Source organism: Podarcis vaucheri, assembly GCF_965113315.1.
Source record: "Podarcis vaucheri genome assembly, chromosome: 13".
Classification (NCBI taxonomy): Eukaryota; Metazoa; Chordata; class Lepidosauria; order Squamata; family Lacertidae; genus Podarcis; species Podarcis vaucheri.
The window spans coordinates 19,099,377-19,120,648 of record NC_138751.1 but is presented as its reverse complement, the minus strand read 5'-3'; the positions used below and the strand labels follow the sequence as shown (position 1 = coordinate 19,120,648).

At 45.2% G+C, this 21,272-nt stretch overlaps 1 protein-coding gene and 1 long non-coding RNA gene across 3 annotated transcripts in view; one reads left to right on the top strand and one right to left on the bottom strand.

Moving 5' to 3' along the window:
* Positions 1–3,216: 3,216 nt before the first annotated feature.
* Positions 3,217–21,272, bottom strand: part of ODAD1 (outer dynein arm docking complex subunit 1) — a 26,166-nt gene continuing 8,110 nt past the window's right edge. For both annotated transcript variants that reach the window (XM_082197011.1, XM_082197012.1), the window contains exons 3-15: positions 21,146–21,245; positions 19,539–19,728; positions 18,997–19,119; positions 18,796–18,909; positions 18,121–18,188; positions 16,649–16,836; positions 14,520–14,645; positions 14,222–14,304; positions 13,392–13,560; positions 10,121–10,284; positions 9,402–9,505; positions 6,281–6,359; positions 3,217–4,676 (exon numbers count right to left, since the gene is read on the bottom strand). In XM_082197011.1, coding sequence (XP_082053137.1) covers positions 4,569–4,676; positions 6,281–6,359; positions 9,402–9,505; positions 10,121–10,284; positions 13,392–13,560; positions 14,222–14,304; positions 14,520–14,645; positions 16,649–16,836; positions 18,121–18,188; positions 18,796–18,909; positions 18,997–19,119; positions 19,539–19,728; positions 21,146–21,245 — 1,616 coding nt within the window. In that variant the 3' untranslated portion in view covers positions 3,217–4,568. The remainder of the gene's footprint in view (positions 4,677–6,280; positions 6,360–9,401; positions 9,506–10,120; positions 10,285–13,391; positions 13,561–14,221; positions 14,305–14,519; positions 14,646–16,648; positions 16,837–18,120; positions 18,189–18,795; positions 18,910–18,996; positions 19,120–19,538; positions 19,729–21,145; positions 21,246–21,272) is intronic.
* LOC309517726 overlaps positions 19,694–21,272 on the top strand; it is a 16,616-nt gene continuing 15,037 nt past the window's right edge. Inside the window, exon 1 of the long non-coding RNA XR_014213238.1 lies at positions 19,694–19,832. This is a non-coding gene — a long non-coding RNA (uncharacterized lncRNA). The remainder of the gene's footprint in view (positions 19,833–21,272) is intronic.

Here is a 21,272-nt window from a genome sequence, read left to right as displayed (position 1 = left end):
TTAGAACCAAGTTCAAATCCCCCCTCTGTAGTGAATCTTTTCCTTCTATCTAAGCTAGTGGCACGTCCCCCTCATCCTGCGGCAGTGAATTCCATCAGTTAAATATGCATAATTTAAAGACCTTTCTTTCTCTTGTTCGGAATCCGCTGCCGCTAATTCCACTGGCTGGTCTCGAAGCTCTTACGTTATTATTTTATTAACTTTACCACTACCCATTGTTTTATGAACATTTCTAATACCTCCCCTTTTGGTAGTCTTTCCCGCTACCCCACCCCCCTGCCCATATTTATATCCTTTGTCTTTCATGCTCCAAAAAAACCCCCGTGGTTATTTTCACTGGCATTTTCTGTTTCTTTTCCAGCTTTGGGCTTCTTAAAAAGTGCCTGCTGAAGGTCTGGCTAGGCTGCCACTCCCCACTGTTACAGGCTGATCCCATTACAGCAGACCTGTCTCCTCTTCTTCCTGTCGTATTTCCACTGCCCATCTCTGCAGAACAGAGGGTTCTTTCACACCTAACCTCTCCCCTCCTTTTATAGAAAGGGAAAATCAAATTTGATGGCCTCTCCCATGTAAACACAAAAACAAAGAACAGCCTTTTTAGGGCTCATGCAGCACAGTGGCAAAGGGAGTGCTAGCATTCCATTTGAATATCACCTCTGCCATGAACTCACTACAGTACACAACAACAACAAAAATAAGGCAGTACAGTGGTACCTTGGGTTAAGTACTTAATTCATTCCGGAGGTCCGTACTTAACCTGAAACTGTTCTTAACCTGAAGCACCACTTTAGCTAATGGGGTACCACTGTATATAACTGCAATGAATGAATGAATACAGTGGTACCTCGGGTTACATACGCTTCAGGTTACGTACGCTTCAGGTTACAGACTCCGCTAACCCATAAATAGTACCTCTGGTTAAGAACTTTGCTTCAGGATGAAAACAGAAATTGTGCTCCGGTTGCGCAGCGGCAGCAGGAGGCCCCATTAGCTAAAGTGATGCTTCAGGTTAAGAACAGTTTCAGGTTAAGAACGGACCTCCGGAACGAATTAAGTACGTAACCAGAGGTACCACTGTACATGGTGTTAGGGCAAACTACCTTTGGCTGCCTACACTCCATACATTTAAAGCACATGGCTTTTATTCAAAGAATATTGGGAACTGTAGTTTACCCCCAGAGCTACAGATCCCAATACCCTTTTTTAAAAAACTATGGTTCCCAGTATTTTCCTTTTTGTGTGTGCTTTAAATGTACCGGTATGTGGCCTCAGTCCTCCCCACACCATTTGCAATATGGGGGATAATAATACTACCTCATGAGAAGACTCCCTGGAAAAGACCCTGATGTTGGGAAAGATGGAGGGCACAAGCAGAAGGGGACGACAGAGATGATTGGACAATGTTCTCGAAGCTACCAGCATGAGTTTGACCAAGCTGCGGGAGGCAGTGGAAGACAGGAGTGCCGGGCGTGCTCTGGTCCATGGGGTCACGAAGAGTCGGACATGACTAAACGACTAAACAACAACAAAATCTTACAACACTTGTCTTCCACTGGTGGGGCACAGCCTGATCCAAGCTGGGTGGCCACAGGAGCATCATGCAAATAAAAAGTTAAGAGAATTTGGAATCAGAGCCTTTTGCAAATCGCCTAGAAACCTACCTGTAAATTCCTAATCTGCCTTTTATTCATCCTTGGTTCAACCCCCACCCACAGCATGCAAACCCCACTGCAGTGCAAGTTCATCTAAACACAGATTAGTTACCACCATAACACATTTTAGCTACCTTGCCAAAGGTCTCTCCGCACCTATCCCCCAAAACACCCCTATTAGCAAAAGTGAGGGTTCTAATCTGCAATAGTCCAGAAGAAACAGGTAGCACTTATTCTGGATCAATTCATCCAGAATTCAGCAGGGCAATTACGTATATACAGCATTACAGAAAATCCAGAGGTTTTATCTACTGGACTTGACCCACTTCGGCTTTCCCAGTAAACCCAGTCTCCCCAGCTCCTTGCCTTATTTATTCCAATCCCCAGCACCCCACTATCCTCCCATGGCTCTTCCCATAATTGTATGCTTATCCTCTTTTTGGGACACTGCTGACACCTTGTGGCAAACAAATGGTTCCTTAAAAAGCTTGAGTAGGACTTCCATGAAGGCTGATTGGGCTTTTTCTCCCACAACCAAGTCTCCAAGGCCAGCTCTACCATTAGGCAGCGTGAGGCAAGTGCTTCAGGCATCCCACTCCTAGCTGGTCCTCCAAAGTCAACTGGCTGTATCCTTCTACTGAAGGACAGAGTAGTCTGCTATATGTCCCAAACTGCAACTTAGTAATTTCACGGTGGAGGACAGTATCTCATTGCCGGTTATGATACTAAGATTCAGCTGCCAGGCTTGTGTGTACACCCGCAATGGCTGGAGCAGGGACATTCTGTCTCTCACCTCACACTGAAAAATGTATTTGGGGAGTGCGGTGTAGTGGATAGAGCATGGGACTACGCATAACCTGGGAGCCATGGTCAAATCCCTACTTGACCATGAAGCTCACTGCCTCTGTTTAATCTACCTCACAGGGTTGTTGCAGAGATTAAATGAGGAGGGGGAGAACCATGAGCATCACCTTGCGCTCCTGGCGGGGGGGGAGTGGGCTAAGATTGCAATAAATAATAAAACAACAAATTCCCAAACATATTGTTTACTTCCACACTAGAGCCCTTAAACACAAGTGGATTATAGAGGCACAGCTTTTCTGTGCTTAGGTTGGACGTGGAGTTTAAACTACAACCATAAAATATAGTGTATGTTGTTGGACTACACCTCCCATAATCTTTTGGCTGCTGGCCAGGCTGGCTAGGTCTGATGGGGTTGTAATCCAAAATATTTGGAGGACATCACATTGGCTACCCATCTAGAAAAGAATTTTCCTATGACCAAAATCTTCTGCTACCTTTACTCACACAAGGAAGGCCTGTTTAGCAAAGTTCACCTGCAACGCTAATGAAAACATTATTCCTTGGAGGTCCTGTTGCTTTACTGTTTCTTGTTCTGTTTCCCCTCCCACCGTCTCAAATTTCTGGGAGACGAATTTAGATAAAATTCTTTAAATCTGGATGGATGATAGACCTCTGCCTCATCCAGAAGCACATTCAACCTGCATCACACTATCTCTGGGTCCAGTTCCCTCTCCCCCCGACAAAAAAATATATCCAGTCGTTACCTCACCAGTTAAACATTTTAATCATTTTAGTTTCCAATTTACACTGATAATCAAAAAACGCGATAGTTTTTCCCACTTGTCACAGGGACTGTGCATGAGTTGCCCCCATCAGAGGGCAGGCCCCACCCACTGCTGCGGCCTCCCCAACACGCACCGCTCCCACATTCCACATCCATGGGAACGACAGAGATTTTTTCCATGATGATTATCTTTGGGAGAGGAATGGATTCCCCAAGATTATTCTCTGGCGACACTGTAGGAAGAGGGCACTGCAGGGGAGGGTTTGGGTGAGGTGAATATGATGGGAGTATCACCCTTTTTGAGGATTAAAAAAATAAATCACTCATTCTAAAATCAGGGCTAAAAAAACTTAAAAAGCAACAACCCACACCTTGAGGAAACTGCTCCTCACCATAAAAAGCAGAATTTTTGCATACACGTTTACATGTAATCTTCAAAACTCAAGACGCTGCAGTTTAGCAGTGGTAAACGAGTGCTCTGGGTGGAACTGACACAGTCTCATTTTAGATACCCATGTGGTAAAAAACACACTCTGAGGAACAGGCTAGTTGGTTAAAAAAAAAAAAGAAGTTAAAACATGTGGCCAATGCTTTGAACACACCCAGTTTCCTCTCACACAGCACAGCAGACACTTTATACCCTTCATGGGCCTCAACCACTCTGTCTAAGACAGCGAACGAGACTTCATTAGACTCTGGCAATTCATAGCATGAGGGAGCTAGCATGCCGGTTTCCTGACACAAGATGGCTGCTGAGGAACAGAGCCGAGTTTTAGTCACCTACTTCTAAGCCCAATGGTGAATCCTGTTAGGACAGGGAGCTGGGCCCCCTTGCTCCAGAAGGCTTCTAGAAGTACCAGCTCACTAAACCAGAGACTCGAGGGATAGATTCCTTTATCAGAGAGGTCGCAATTCCATGTACCATGACAACAGGCAGAGGTGTGTGTGTGTTTTTTAAGACGCATTCTCTCTTTGCAAGAGGATCTAGAGTCAAATTATGAAGAATTTAAGCAAGTGGGCAGCACGGGAGTGAAGAGAGTTGTTGATATGGCGGACCATGTGTTATGTATCATCGGCACAGTCCATCTGTCCTGATCGAGCGAGCAGCCAAGAAGAGGGGCGTTTCACCAGGAGGAGGGAGATCTTTGGAGATCCAGGGCAGGGTGGAGGCTACATCCAAGCATGCCGATCATCCCCAATGGGAAGAAGGCTGCAGAGGCTACAGGTGTAAAGGACCACACCGTAACACAACCCTGCCAGTGACAAACTTGGCTTCCGTCTTTTGCGTGGCACGGGACACAGACTGCGTATATAGCTTCCTACTCCAGTCAAGAGGCCTGAGATTGTTTCTTGGCCGAACTTAGCCCACCACGTTCATCCGCTAAATCAGGCTGTGTGTTCATCTTTATGGAAAGCGCTGCTGTCTTGCTTGCGATCTGGAGGCCGGGAGAAGAGAAACCTCAGTTAATTTTGTGAAATGGTTTCGTAACCGCATGCATCTGTGGAAAAGGCTCAGGGGAAGACTCTTCGGCGTCACATACAAGACTCCTGAGATCAGAATACCTGGATTCTGATCTGTAACTTATTGAATGCCTTAACTGCCACTGTATGGTGTCAGAGGTTGGCATCTTGAGTTCCCTGCAGGGGACCCTCTGCCGAGTCCCTAACCTCTGGGGGCCTGCCGCTCCTCCTTTTCACTGTTGCTGCCAGTCCATTGCGCCTCTTTGAAGATGCAAGGACAAGCGTAAAGAGAAGGGAAAGCGCCCATCTCCACTTGCCCTGTGCTCCTTCTCTCTCTTGACAGAGAATAGAATCATAGAACTGTATAGCTGGAAGGGACGAAAAGGATCATCTAGCCCAACTTCCTGCATTGTGCAAGATGCGCCCAGAGGAAGGAGAGGGGAAGCTGCAGCAGTAACAGTGGCAAGGAGGGAGGTGGGCCCACACAGGAGGGGGGGATGCTGAGAGTATCTTCCCCAAGGCCCCTCCAAAAAACCTGTTACTGACTAGATGGCGAAATACAGCAAAATCCTGAATTTGTGTTTTAGTGTTGCTGTTATATGAGGTACCATCAAACTGCATGGCATATACGAGGTGCAAGTGGGCAGGTCCCTGCCTTCAGGAACTCACTATCTGAAAGGTGGCACAGGGGAGACAATAGAGGAAGGAAGGGAAATGGAGGTGTTGATAAATCCTGGGAGCAGGACATGCATTTATTTTAGATATACATACAGTGGTACCTCGGGTTACATACGCTTCAGGTTACAGACTCCGCTAACCCAGAAATAGTGCTTCAGGTTAAGAACTTTGCTTCAGGATGAGAACAGAAATTGGCAGGAGGCTCCATTAGCTAAAGTGGTGCTTCAGGTTAAGAACAGTTTCAGGTTAAGTACGGACCTCCAGAATGAATTAAGTACTTAACCCGAGGTACCACTGTATTACAGTGGGAAGTATAATTAAAGGATAAGACTGTTGTTGATAAAAGTTCCTTCCTTTGCTTCTTGGGGCCATAAGGGACACTAAATGTTTGTATCCAAGCACACCCGTGATTGCTTTTAGGGCAGCCTGCCTTGATTTTGTGTTGCCCTTCGGATTTTATTTTTTAAAAGCTCTATGGATTTTGTTGTCTGCAGGCTTGTTTTATGACTCAAGTTATTTGCATTTTGCCATGACCTTTTGGCTTAGACAAGTAAACTAATAAATATGCCAAGAGGTAGGGAAAATATCTGCCCCTGTGTGAGGATTGTTTACTCCGACTGCCAAACTGCTTCTCCATGAAAATGTTTTTAGAGCAGGGGCCTAATCTACTCCCCCCGCCCCAAGAGGCAAGGAGAGTTGCAGAAAGCAAAGCAGAAGAGGAAATTATTGTATGGCTGTTCAGAATTAATTTTGCTGTATATAAATATACTTCAGTCACAAAAGGTATGTAAATAATAACCCAGTAAGGAACTTGCTTTAGAAGACCCAGATCTGAGTAATAGTAATAGTAATAGTAATATTAGCTCTGCATCCAGGACTCTCTCTGGCCTTTTGTACTCACATCATTCATAATTTTTTGCTTGAGCTCTTCATGAGTTAAGGGTTTCTCGTCTTCTTCTGTTATTGGCTCATGGCCAGTTCTGCAAAGAGCGAACATTAAGATGATAAAAATGAAGAGTGTCTTTTGCATTAAGTACTGCAAACCAATCCTTTTAAAAAGTTTTTTTCAGGGCTCCTCCCAAGACCAATTTTTATTCAGCATTTATTCCAACTTGTTCATGAGGCATTTATACAACGATAAGCAATCATCCTGATGTATACATCTTCCTGTTAATCATTCATTTACCCCACAATTTTCAATGCATTTCCCCGTAACTTTCTAAGAAGTCTAGTTTTGTGGGTTTTTTAAGTGGATTTGTTGTACTAGGGTGACAGAGTGCTTTAACCTACTTTAAAGGCACAAACCTAAAGTTTTGCACTTGAATCCCTCCTGCAAAACAGCGGCAGTCTGGAGGCACCCAGGGAGATGGAATACGCTGCATCTGTTGAATGTTCTGCCCGCTGCCAAGTTATTCAGAGTAAAATATTTCCTGGGAAGTGGGCAGCTGGATATAACCCATTGCATCCCAGTCCCATCCTAAAATTTCTTCTATGGGTTTAACACAGTAAACCGTTCTGCTCAGAAAATCTGCTGATATTCTCCTCTGCATGAGTGCTTTTCCTACCGTGTGTGTTGTGTGTGTGTGTTTATAAAAACCAAGGCCTCTTATGGCATTTAGTCTTGATTGCATTTTTAAAATATTTATCCAACATGGGTCTCCAAGGCAGCTTCAAACATAATTAAAACCATCCATTTCAATATAACAATTAAAAAATAATTACAGAATCAGCAACATACAAACATATACACAAAACAGAAAGCAGGAAATCAGTTAAATGTCTCAAAACAAACATGTCTCTTGAGCAAACAAGAACATGCAGAATTGGCAACTACAACTTAATAATGTAGGCACCCAGTGACAGAAGCTAGACAGGATGCATCAAAGAGCAGGGGCCATCCTAGAAAAGGCCCCGTTCCCCATTTCTTCTCCTTTAATGCTGGAGGTGGGAGCAGCCAGAACAGAGCCGCAGTAGAATTATTTGTTTCGCCAGCTTCTAATGTGTCTTATTTTATAGAAACAAAAATAAACTATACATTCTAACTAATGATCCTCATGTCATCTATCAACATTAAGGCACTGCAAATTAACATTGTTTTATAGAATTCCACAAACGATCTTGATATTCTACCAGAGGCTTTCTCTATATAAATAATGCATTCCTATACAACATAAAGACATAATTGCTTTATAATTATTTAATTAATTCTTACTACTGCAGTTCTTTCTTTTACAAATTAGGCATAATTTGAATCTTAGATTAATTTCCAGTAGTGCTTTCCAAATATTTTATATTGAGTTTTACAATTCCAATACAAAATACATTCATGCAAACACTTTAAGGACTTTATCATCATCATCATCATCACAGTACTATTCCAGATTGTTTTATAGTAAAATATTTTATGCATTAATATTCTATGCCAAATATCTTTTGCTCAGTCCCACACAGATGGCATTTGCTGTTTCTTCCGGTGTTTAGCTATCCATATCTGGGGACACTGCCAACATATTGCCCACCATTTTTCTTTCCTAATAGCATAATCATAGGATCCATAATTTATTCATATCCTATGATCTCATCATTTTTCCTTGTAATTTTTTTTAACTGTAAAACATTTTCTGCAATAACTTTCCATACCAGATATCTTTTTCTCATTCCCAAAGATGTTTCTTCCAGTGTTTAGCTATCTGTATCTTGGGGTGTTACAAACATATTGTTATGTACCACCCCAATCTCCAAGCAGTGAGAGATTCCCAGGGTTCCAAGCGCTCACTCGGGGTTTGGTTTTCTTGGAACAGGGGTGCACTTGAATAAAATGGGCAACGCCCATCAATATTTTTTTGGGGGGGGGGCTAGCTCCCTCAAATATTTTATGGGGGTGCAAAAGAACTGGCTCCTAAGCCTTGGAATGAAGGTCAGTGGAGACTGAGGTGTCTTTAGGGTGTATGGTTTTATATGCACATGTGTACAACCTGGATATAGGATTCAAGAGCTCACAACATTAACACATGGGTGCTACTTCCCCTTTAGGTTTCCAGAGAAGCCCCAATGTCCAGGACATGTTTCTGTTTCCCAGCTTCCAGCTCTCACACACAACAACAACAACTACTCTGGCTATTGCTCTTCTGCCTAGGCTCACATGGTCTCCAACCATGGAGTGCGGGGGAGACACCTGTCAGTCTGCATTTCTTAGTACAGAAAGTATTGATCTGATGTGTAGAAATCTTTCCTATTCTACTTAGTTCAAGAGTGTTCTGGAAGGTTTCTTTCTATGTGAAGGAAACAGGCAGAAGGTTTCTGATGTTTGGGTTATTCCTTCTGGGAAGCTGAGTACAGCTGGTTTAAAACTGGTTCTGTTATATTTCTGTCAAGGTCATGCTGATTATAATAGTCAGGCCAGGAGGAGCCTGGGTTTCACACACTTTCTTTTTCTATCTCTTTGTTCTGGTGTGGTGTTCCGTTCTGTATGCTATAATGTTAAGGTTTAGTCTTCTTATAAGTTCTTTTTAAGTTTAAATTAAGTCTGCTGCAACTGGATTTCTTATGGACTGTGCCAATCCTCTGGTCTATTTTTTTGGAACTCTGCAACGTGTTTAAGTCCTCCTCCACATGCATGACAACACCTACCCCATTTTCCCAGGCAGACTCATCACTTAGCTCATTCTTTGAGATGCTGACAAGCAGTTAAACTGGACAGCTAAAGCCATTTCAAAAAGAATACACACTCATAACAATATTCTCTAGCATCTTCCCTTAACATATGCTCATTCAGTTTTCCTAATAACATAACCATGGGGTCCCTCATAAACTCATATCCTATGCTCTCCAATTTTCCTTGTCACCGCAATCCAAAACATCTGAACTTTCCATGATCTCAGTATAGCACCCCCTTTGCTAACCCGGTGCCCTCCAGCTGCTGGGCTGGCAGGAGCTGATAGGAATTGTAGTCCAAAACAGGTTGATACAGAAAATCTTAAACATACGGGCAGGTTCATGTGGGGTTAGGCAGGTCTCCTTACCCAGCAGTGGGTGGCCGAACAAGCATAGGCTGTGCCCGAATCTCAGGTTTCTGCCCCAGAAGCAGTTGCGCTGTCTCCAGAGTGTCGTAGGGCTGATCATATTCCTGAGAAAAGAAGAGGCAAGGTTTATTGCTTCCCCTCCCACTAGAGATTTAAAATAAAACAGCCTGAGGTCAAGTACTCTGCCCCACCTATTAATCCAGATCTATCTGTTCTTCCTACTAGATCAATTAAAAACGGAGTGGCTGCAGCTAATATGAGAATTTTGATTTTCAGTTTTTTTTAAAGGTTACTAACCCTCACAATTGCAGAAATGCATTTGATAAAATAAAAGTAAATGTGTTAAGGGATTTGAAATGAGGCTGGCAAAGCAAAAGTAATATCATGCTTTCAAGCCCTGTGGACTCCACTGCAGAGCTGCAAAGTAATTTCCCTCTGCACCAGGACATTTTGAAAGGAACACATACAAACAGTTATATCAGAATGGGGTTAAAACCCTAAACTATTCAACAGGAAAGATTTGCAAGCAGGTTTGTCCTGCAAAATCGATAGGGGTTCTCACTCTCAGTAAACTATTTTGCACACGGTAATTGCAGCAGGGAATTGGGCTCAGAGAAGTGAGTCAAAAGGTTGTCTCCTCCTCTCCCTCTCTCCATGATCCCTGAGCCATCCCTTTCTCCTGCCCCTGTTGTTGTGTCCTGCCCATCCACCCTGCATACCTCAGCCTTGGCGAAAGAATACATAGCCAACAGCTGGTTGGTCTTTTGTTCAATCAAGCCCAGGTAGATCGCAACATTCTCGTCCTGGGCAGTCGTCGACCCGCCCAGCCTCTTTTCCAGCACTGAGTAGTCACACTGCAGTTTCCAAAAGAGAGCCTCGATTGCTTTGAGAGGAGGAAAGAAAGCAAAATGAATGAACCCCTGCCCACCCGCACAGCTCTTAACTTTAAGCACTCACTTCCTAGAGAGCCTGGAAGTCTTGAGCTCAACCCGGATAAGTGTCAGGGGTCAGCCCAGTGAGTGGCACCCCTTCCCCAATTCAAGGTGCCCAGTACCTAAGGCTCGCCAAATTATTCTGCACATGAGACAACACCCCGTCCCCCAAAATAAACACCTCTCCCTGGGAGCAGAATAATAATAATAATAATAATAATAATAATAATAATAATAATAATAATAATAATAATAATAAATGATTAATCATTTTTCTGCTCTTTCATGACACACAGAATTTGCTGCCCAAGGCAATGGTAGCTCCAGCCCTGCTAAGAGTCAACTTGATAAATGGTGGCCTGGTTTGCATGGTCTTATCTTGGGATTTAATAAGTCAGGATATGCATGAGCTACTGCTGTTTGCAGGTGCCAGGCAGCTCCTTTGCTCAGCCCAGCAAGCAGGCAGCTGAACAAGCCAGGACCCAGCTGTCTACCATAGCTGCCCATTATCTGAAAACCCAGAAACTATGGTGAATGGCTTACAAACCAGACAGGGTCTTAAAATCAACTTTAAGCCATGGCTTGATATCCTGGCTAGATTGTAAGCAATTAACCATAGCTTCCAGGTTCGCACATGTCAGGAAGTGAGGAAGAAGCCATCAATTTCCATTCCAACCTGCATTTGCTGCATGCAGCGCTGTTTCCATTCCACTACAGTTTGGCTTCTGACAAAAAAAAACACCACCCTATGTTATTCAGCTCACAGTCCACTGTGGTGGAACTTGACAGAACCTCTGACATTATTTCACACCAGTCGCTGCACTGCAAAGGAAACACGATGAAAAGCGGGAGGGAGAGTCATTAATTGTGTATCTTTTGCAAGCTTTAAATGGCAGCAGCAAATACCGCTCATATTCACTAGATTGCTTTCCGTCCCTGGCATGGGATGTATAAATGAGCACTGGCAATTTCCACCCCCATTCCCATCAGAATTCCTCAACAACCCCATGGGAAGCTATAATTGATAGCTGAGTCCTGGCTTGTTCAGTTGCTCACTTGTGGGCAGAGCGAAGCAGCAGATAACACTCATTCACATCCTGGCTTATTGAGCCAGGATATGATAGTGCAGATTTGCCCTGCATGTTCTGTACTTTTTGTCTACATGGCTCTTTGGAAGCTATCTTCAACTGGCCAGCCATCAGCCCATCTTGTGACTATGAATTCCAAGAGACAGGCTGGAGTCAGGTGACTGCTTTCTTTTGTCTGTTTTCCCAGAAAGCTGAAGGCAATTTGAAAGAAGGGTCCATTGGGAAAGGAAAGCCTCTTAAAATCACTCTGCTTTCTTAAATGATGCAGTTTGTCTTCAGTCCTAATTACACATTGCATGGAAAATAAAAATAATAAAAGAAATTATTTCCTTTGTCCCACACCTACTGGCAACCAATTCCACAGGATAAGCCTGAGTATTACTGTTTTGACAAAATGATATTCTCTCCCTCTTCCAATTTTGCCTTTCAGGCCTCCCCCCTCCTCAAGCTTATCTGTCTGCTAAGGATGATACAGCCAGGATCTGTGCTATTTTCTGTGACGAGCTGTGCCTGTTGGCTGATCATCCTGTTCCTCAAGGGAGTCTGTGGACTGCATCAGGCCCATACAGCCTTTTCAAACCAGAACACAGAGCCATTTCCCTCCCCACCACTATCCCAACTACTGGCAAGGAACCACAACCGCTTCTTCCTTTTTAAAAAGAATAATGGTAACAGGGCCTGGTGACCAGGGCTAGGCACTGGCCTTCGCTGTTAGAAAGTGAAGCCTCTCATCCTCCACTATCTGTGTAGTGCTAGCCTTGCACTCAAACCTGCCCAATGGTGAGAGCCAGTGTGCTATAGTGGTTAGACTAGAACATGGGAGACCAGGGTTCAAATCCCTCCCCGGACATGAAGCTCATTGGGTGACCCTGGGCCAGCCACTGCTGCTCAGCTTAACCTACCTCTCAGGATTGTTGTGGGGATTAAATGTGGAGGAAGTGAACTGTGTATGCCACCTTGAGCTCTTTGGAGGAAAAGGTGGCATGTAAGTGCAATCAACCTATCAACCAACCAACCAATCAATCAATCAATCAATCAAGTAAGTGCTGGCCAGATTCCTGCACTGCTGCAACCTTGCTGTGAGGGCTCAGCAACTGCTATGAAAAGTGGCATCCCGAGAATCTACCGTATTTTTCACTCTATGGGAGGCACCCAACCATAGGACGCACCTTGTTTTAGAGGGGGAGAACAGGGAAAAAAATTCTCCCCCTCTCTGCTCAGCACCCCTTCAGCGAAGCGGCAGGAGAAACGGAGCCCCTTCCATTTCTCCTCCCGCTTCGCTGAAGGGGCGCTGCGCAGAGAGGGAAAACTGTGCAGCGCCTCTCCAGCGAAGCGAAGCCTTCAGAGCAAGAGGGATCGGTGTGCACTGACCCCTCTTGCTCTCCAGGCTTCAGTGAAGGCAACCCGAAGCCTCCGGAGCGCAGCTCCTGCTGCGCTCCAGAGGCTTCAGGCTTCAGGCGGCTATCTCCAAACCTTCAGAGCGCAGCGGGAACTCCTGCTGCGCTCCGAAGGCTTGGGGATAGCTGCCTGAAGCCTCCAGAGTGCAGCAGGAGTTCCCGCTGTGCTCCGGAGACTTCAGGCTTCAGGCGGCTATCCCTGAAGCCTGGAGAGCGAGAGGGGTCGATGCGCACCAACCCCTCTCGCTCTCCAGGCTTCAGCAAAAGCAACGCAAACCCTCCGGAGCGCGGAGGGAGCACTCCGTCTGCACTTTGGAGGCTTCGTGTTGCTGTCGCTGAAGCCAAGGAGCCTGCATTCGCTCCACAGGACACACACACATTTCCCCTTAATTTTTGGAGGGGGAAAAGTGTGTTCTATAGAGCGGAAAATACGGTAAATATTCAGTGCAAAGACAAAACCAAGCCCCAAGTTCCGCAGGTTGCAAAGGAAAGCTTCAGAACATGTTTCCAGTTCCTACGATAGTGCCTCCACCATCTTTCTCTTCCCGACACACAAACACGGTCCCTGCTTACCATTCTTGAGCTGCTCCCAAATCTTGTGGTAACCCTTCAATGCCAGCTCAATCTGGTTCGCCTCTTTCACAGCTTCCTCCTGCTGCGCTTCGGCCTCCTTGAGCCGCAACAGCTGCTCCCCCTCCTCCTGGGCACTCTGCTTTTGTGCTTCCTGTATCTCATGGTAGAGCTAGAAGAGTGGAGGAGCAAGATGGAGAAAGCAGGGGGGTGGGGTCATTCATTTTACCATTACAGGAGGTTGGCAAAAACAAGGCACATGGAAGAGATAAGAGGGTGGGAGGGCATCGTTCCTGAAAGAAGCTTGTGCAAAAATAACACTATGGTGCTAGGACATCTCAAAAGGGAAAGAGCCCTGATGCAATGTGATGCAGCCCAAGGTTTATTTGGGTAAGTAGAGGACATCCACAGCATACATTTAAAGCAGATTCAGTGCACATAGCTTTCCACAAAGAATCTTGGAATTCTAGTTTACCCCAACACCCTTAACAAACTACAGCCCCCCCCCCCCACCACAAACCACATGCTCTAAATGTATGTGGTGGGAACGCATACTGCTTGTTTCTGCGCTTGTGTTGAATAAGGAACTGGGAACCAGGAAGCAAACTTCAGCTTCGTTCAGCAACATACGGCAGGAATCCCTGCTTGCTAACAGCAGCCAAGGTTGGAAGAATTGGGGAAGAGGGTGAGGAAGTATGGGCTGGCATTGTGATTATGACAGCATTGTGCAGAGACTGCAAAAAAAAACTTGCTTGCACGAATATCACTACTTCTATGATAAACTGTAATACGGGGGGGGGGGGAGGAGGGAAAACCCAAGACACAGCACTCACCTCAGTGATTTGTTCCCATATCTGCTCCTTCTGATCGTTCTGATCATTGACGTAGTTGAACTGAGCAAAGTTCCGTTCCTCCTCTGAAGTGGGAAAGAAAAACATCGGTAGTGGATCTTAACTCGCATCCCACTGCCTGAACCAGCCAGGACCCAAACTGCTTCAAGGGCAGCCCCTATGGAGGGTAAGGTCCCAGATCTCATTCTGTTCTTCCTGAGCCAAAAAGACCCAGAGGACAGTCATGGTTCAAAAGGAAAGTGGACCCTCTCCCATTGCAGCCCCCTGCCTTGCCCATCACCTTGCACGTATATATTCAATGCAGCATCCAAGGTTGGCGCGTCGGTGAGTTCCAGGACTTGATCCACGGTGGTGTGTAAAGATTCAAGCATCTCCTCCTCGGGGTCTTTCCGTTTGGACTCTTCCTCTAATTGAAAATAAAGAGAATCTAGGAGCCCCGGTTCCTAGGGCAACCTCAAAGTCATGTGAATCCCCACCTCAATCAGAAACATGCATTAAAGGAGTGGAAAAGCCGCCCATCTTTTTTAATCACTTGTCTTGACCAAAGCTGAAACATTTCAATTATTATAAACCGCAAGAGGAAGCAAGATGTGACATGTAAACCAGCGCTGGTGGCTCGATTCTCCTCCAACAAACCACACGAGAAAAGCAAGGTTGATGTCCCCTATGATAAGGTTGCAGCACTGGGGACTTTTTAGCTTAGAGAAAAGGGGCGACAAGATAGACATTTATAAAATTATGCGTGGCATGGAAAAAAGGTTTTCTCCCTCTCTCAAGACAAGAGAAATAGAGAAATCCCCATGAAGGTGTGTGTTGGAAGATTTGCATGGAGAGAAACAAACCATAAATGCTGATTTGTTGCTGCTTTTCAGTAAGCCATAGTCTGTTTAGCGATGGCTTGCCGTTGACCCAATTACTGTTAATAATTGCTAAGCCAAAGGAAGTAGGCAGATTGCTTTAGAAATACTGTTTTACCCACATGCGAATTTAAATCAAACTCACATGATAACTTATTAAAACTCACATGATAACTTATTAAAATGTTTTAATTGGGCTGCAGCCATACTCTTTAGCCAACTATTTCTCTGAATACAAAAAAACTTCATTAAAATATGTGTGTGTGTGTGTGTGTGTGTGTGTGTGTGTGTGTGTGTGTGTGTGTGTTGGGGGGTAACTTAACACAGATTGATTAGGTATTAACCCCCAAGATCCTCTGCTTTAATTCACAAAATTCTTCCCAGAGAAGCCAGCAGTCCTGGCTCTGAGCTGGCTTCTCTGGGAAGAATTTTGTGAATTTTGTGAATTAAAGCCCACTATAAACCACAACATACACTTGCCTCCCAAAGGCCAAGGAATACTTCTGGCACCAGACAAAGAAGCAAACACTGGCCCTTTTCTCACAAGCATCTGATTGTGCAGTTTTTGGCTGCTGCTGATATTTGCTGTTGGTAAGTTATACTGTATGGTGATCTTGCTTCTGTAGATCCAAACAGATCTTGCTAGTGGGTGGGTGGGGGATTTACTACACGCTTTTGTGGAATTAAATACATAACTTTTAGTTTTGCTCATTATGTATTATTATTCAGGACATCTTGATTTTCCAACTGCCTTTCACCGTGAGTTCCCACGGCAGGTTACAACAATTTAAAAATACAACATTAAGAACAGTTAAAACAGAATACAATTAAGAGAATAGGGTGGACCCTGAGATGTGTATCTCAGGCATCAGAGGCCAGGATAAAGAGGTGCATCTTCAGCAAAGGATGAAAACCACATGGCGAAGGTGCAAGACACACATCTGTGGGAAGGGAACATAGTTTAGAACTGCCACAGATAATGCCCTCTCCTGGGCTGTCCCCCTCAACTTCTGAAGATGGTGGAACTACCCTACGACATTCTAAATCCTGGAGAGGGTCTGTAAGGAAGCAAGCAAGAGGGTCTTTCATACATTTGGTGTCTAAGTCATTTAAAACTTTAAATCCTAGCATGAGGACTTTGAACTGAGCCTGGAAATGAATTGGCAACCGATGCACCTGTTTTGAAACTGGCTATGTGAGTTCTAAATGGATCCCCAGCCAGTAGCTGTCTTTTGGACGTGTTGAAGTCTCCCAAGTCATCTTCAAGGGCAGCCCTACAGAGAACATGTTGCAATAATCCAGTTCTGGAAGTTGCCAGAGCATGGGTAACAGCGTCCAAGTTATTTCTGTCCAAAAGGGTCCATGGCTGACAAACGAGCCAGAGCTGGAAACTGGCACTCCAAATCACTGAGGCCACCTGAGCCATTGCTTAGTTTCTATTTGTTCTGTACCCATTCTGTCTTGCCACGAGACCACTTCTGGGCATGTGGGAATGAATGAATGACTCAATAAATAGCCCCTAACCATACATCGCACACACACACACACAAACCTTTCTTTTGCTTGGCCTTTAGTGCCTCCTCCGTCAATGTCCTCTCCTGCAGCTTGACGGAAATGAAATCATTCAAGCGCTGGTCATTCTCTATCTGGCGGCATAATTCTTTCATCTCCATTTCATACTGCGCTACATCTTTCTTTGCCTTGTCCTGCAGCTGGCCTAGGCGCGTATGTGCCTCATCCCTATATTTACCCCAGTGGACAAATGGGATGGGGACAAGGTTTGGATATGTGAGAGAGAACCACCAGCAATTCCACTTCCCAACTTTTCTTCATGCTCTTATCCCCATTCCTTCACCACCTCTGAAATCTAGCATAACGATGAAGAGCTTGAGTGACAGGCAGGAAGTCCTTGTTTCACATATTACTTCACCATTTAGGAGAGGCCACAGCTCACTATGCTCAACTGCTGCCATCTCCAATTATGGAATCTCAGGTAGAAAAGGCTGGGAAAGGCCTCAGCCCATGATACTGGAGAGTGGCCATAAGTCAGGACTGAGTGCATTGTGTTGAATGGGCTGATGGCCTAGTCCATTCTAATGGAAGACGCATGTGCCGATGTGCAATCAAGAGCCTCAAAGTGCACTCCTTTGTGCACTGGAAAGGGAAAGCAGGCTTTGGCTCTACCACCCCGTCACCTGACAGTTTGGTAAAGCCTCGCATTCTTTTAAGCGCCATGCAACACTCTTTGCAAGCTTTGGGTATTGTCATGAAGTCCCAACTATGTGACATCAGCAGCCCTGCCCACATGTCAAATTTGGACTCTGTGGCTTGGATCTGACCTACAGAGCCAAAAAGGTTCCTCAGGCTTTGCTGCACAGGTCACAGAATCCTGCTTTTTCTGGTGCAGAATTTTTGTTTCCCTGAAGCAGAATTTCCATTTTAGTGCAGAGGATAATGTAGCCCTGTCTTTTATATTAAGATAAAGGGACCCCTGACCATTAGGTCCAGTCGTGGCCGACTCTGGGGTTGCGGCGCTCATCTCGCTTTATTGGCCGAGGGAGCCGGCGTACAGCTTCCGGGTCATGTGGCCAGCATGACTAAGCCGCTTCTGGCAAACCAGAGCAGTGCATGGAAACGCCGTTTATCTTCCTGCCGGAGCGGTACCTATTTATCTACTTGCACTTTGACGTGCTTTTGAACTGCTAGGTTGGCAGGAGCAGGGACCGAGCAACGGGAGCTCATCCCATCACAGGGATTCGAACCGCCGACCTTCTGATCGGCAAGTCCTAGGCTCTGTGGTTTAACCCACAGCGCTACCCGCGTCTTTTATATTAGAGTGATGCTTAGAAGCTAGGACTTGGAGGGAGCATGGCTATTGCTGATTAAGTTGTCACAGTGCACGAACGGGTGGAGGCAGCAAGACAATGGAAGAGCAATGAAGAACCAGGGTATGAACATGAGCAAGGTTTCTGCAGGGACACTCCTCCCTGCCCCACCATGCTGGAGTACTCCCCTTCCCCCAACCTTGCTTCGTAGGCTGCAGAGGATGTGCTGATGACTGCGCCAATGGCTCTACGAGTTTCCAACAGCTCCTAGAGGGAGAGAGAGGAAGCCATCAGATCTAGTCCCTAATTGCAACACAGCCATACTATCCTGTTCACAAAGTTCTATCTCCTCACTGGAGCCAATCACAGCTCTTCCCTTCTTTCCTAACCATTGTCATCCACACCGTAGCAGAAGCACAGTCCATAGATTTAAACTCCACATGAATCTGCAAGTGTTAAAGAGGTCCTGTGAATTGGCCTTCAGACCCTGCCCTGTCAAACCCAAGAATCAGAAATCCTTAGGTCCAAGAGGATAGGAATAAGGCAGGGGGCATCATAATTTCTGTTGTCAGAATCTAGTTGGTCAGTTACAATCCCTAGTTTAGTAAGTAAAAACATACTTTCCAAAATGCATGGTTTAGCTTTGTGATTCTCTCCCAGCCAATAAAAAGCCTTGATATTTTTTTTAATACCACTCTCAACAGTCAATCACATCCTTCCATTCCATGCTGGAGTTCTCTCCAAGCAACCAGATCTCACAATTCTATAACAGAACCTTCATTAGTCTATATCACGACTCCAGTCCCTCTCAGAAACTCTCTTGGGCAATTACATCCTGTCAACTCTCCTCAATTTTCTCTTAGTGTGAATGTACCATCTCTAGACGTTTATAAAGCTGTTCAAAGCGATCGTGTTCAAGCCGGAGAATTTCTAGATCCTCACGTAGCTGAGAATTCAAGATGAGCTGAGAATTGAATTCTGTGGTGGTCTGGAAATAGAAAAGTGGAGTGAGAAACTGAAGACAAGACAAGAATCTTGGCTCTCAGAAACCCTGGGCACTTGCAACCATTTTTACCCGGTCAAGCTGATTCTCAACTGTTCCTATCCGCTTCAGCAAGTTGCCCTTCTGTTCCTGGATCAGGGTCCCAGTGCCCACCACCAGCTTCTGGTCAGTCAAACGCTTGTTCCAGTTTTCGATCTGTCAGAAATGAAGAATGAAAGCAGGGAAATGGGATGAGAAACTAGTATTTGGGATTGGACTAAAGAATCCTTGGCTCTTGGATCGCCTGTTCTAATGAATTCCACCCTCAAGTCCTAGCTGCCAATTCCCTCTGCATTTTTTAAAGCCCCCACACCCATTTTTAACCCCAAAGATCCTCCTCTCCTTTCTGGAGTTTCTCTTCATCTGGATTTTTTTGGGGGTGAAGGAAGGTGAAGAAAAAAATCTTTTTCTCAGAGACTTCCATTCTGCTCTCAGGGCCTCACTTCACGCTACTTGTTCTCTGTACCTGCTATTATACTCCACTCCCCACCTGGAAGGCTTCAAAATCCTAGCACAGGACACTACTTCACATCAATAAATGCCAAGCAATTGGTACTTAGCTGCCTTCTCCGTACCTCTTTATCAAGCAGGGCTACCTGCTTCTTCTCTTTAATTATTTGCTGCTTCACTTCATCCCGCTGTCCCAACAAGGAACGGAGAGTGTCACCGTGGACCTTTTCCTGCTGTGCGTTAGCCTTGCTCTCAGTCACAGCATGCCTCTGTAGGAGCTCTTTGTTATCCTTCTCCAGGCGCTTTATCTCTGCCCTGTCCAAGAGAAGCGGGGCAGAGACTCTGAGGGGCGGCAGGATGACACGGCGAGACACAGCTGCGTGGGCACGGACGGGAGTGCCATGGCAGCAGGTGTGCTGGTGAGTTTTGGTTGGGATTGGTGGCAGCGCCAGCTCAGAGGAGCTTTTGAGACACTGCTACAGAAATTCCTGGAAAGCTGGCGATTTGAATCTGAGCATGCATCTCCCCAACTCTGGATGGGACAAGATGGAATGGGGAAGGGGGGAATCGGGACAGGATATACTCTCAGAAGAGAGCAGGCTTCAAGAGTTCAAAATTAGCAGCTCTGTGTAAAAAGACACAATAGATTTCAGGCCTTAGGATGACTTATTGTGCCTTTACATGCCTATGAAACAAGCAGTGTTGGGAACGCAGAATTTCTGATTTCCCTACAAAGAAACTACTATGTTTTGTAGGTCAGGGTAGAAGGCCAGAACTTCAAGGTTCGCAGGGGCAGGGATGATGAGTAACGTTCATTAAGTGATCTAAACCAGAGTACGAAGAGAGAGAAGAATCCTAAATTTTCTGGGAACGTTTTATACTAAAGGGGCAGGAAGAGGTTGGACACACAGAATCATGAGTACAAGATCTGAAACCATGTCAGCGCGCAAAAGCGCATAATGGCAAAAATAAAATGTTTGTACATGCATGTACACATATGTGATAGATTGTGGGAGATGGAATTTGGCCGCATGTGCTAAAGAAAGGCAGGTTATATGCACAAACATGTCCACACTTGATGTGACCAAACCAATTGTCAGCTGTGTGTTGCCAGGAGCATATCAGTTGCTATGTGCCCTTGTGTTAAGTCAGTATCTGCTTCAGTACATGAGGTGGGGATTATTTCTTAATGCTCAGCTTACAGCTCTCTCCTTGCAGTGGGATGTACAATATTCAAATGCTCCCCAAATCCAAAACTGGATGTTTCAGAACAAGAGATGACAGGCTGTGCTCTGTGCCAAGAAAAATGGACAGGAGATAGCACCCCTCAATGCGATTATATACCGCTCTCTCATCAAATTGTGGCACAACTGAAAACTAAAGATTAGACAACTGGTCCAATGAAAGCAATTTAAGGCTGGTGATGGGCAACAGGCTTGTTTCTCTTAGAAATCTGAATATGATGTAAAAGAGGGATCACCTCATGGTGCACGCACAGCTCATTCTTGCCCCCAATAAAAATATTTTGCAGGATTTGGTATAGCTTCCCAAACCCAAATGCATACACTGTGATGGTCTCTCCCAGACCATTTCCAGCTATCTAAAGAACTCTGTCCATCTCCGGCGTAAGAGAACAATAAAACCATGACGTTCCTGCTGTGAACAGGGAAAAACAAAATGGATCTCCAAAATGGATCCAGAATTTTAGCAAGGATATGAGATGAATACATACTTCTGCCTGCGAATGATTTCATGGGATTCGAAAGTGTAGGCATGGCGGTTGCCTTCTAGGAGACGAAACTGGCGCTGGAGTTTGGCTAACTCGCTTTCGGCTAGTGGGACACAAAGCCAGTGAAGCA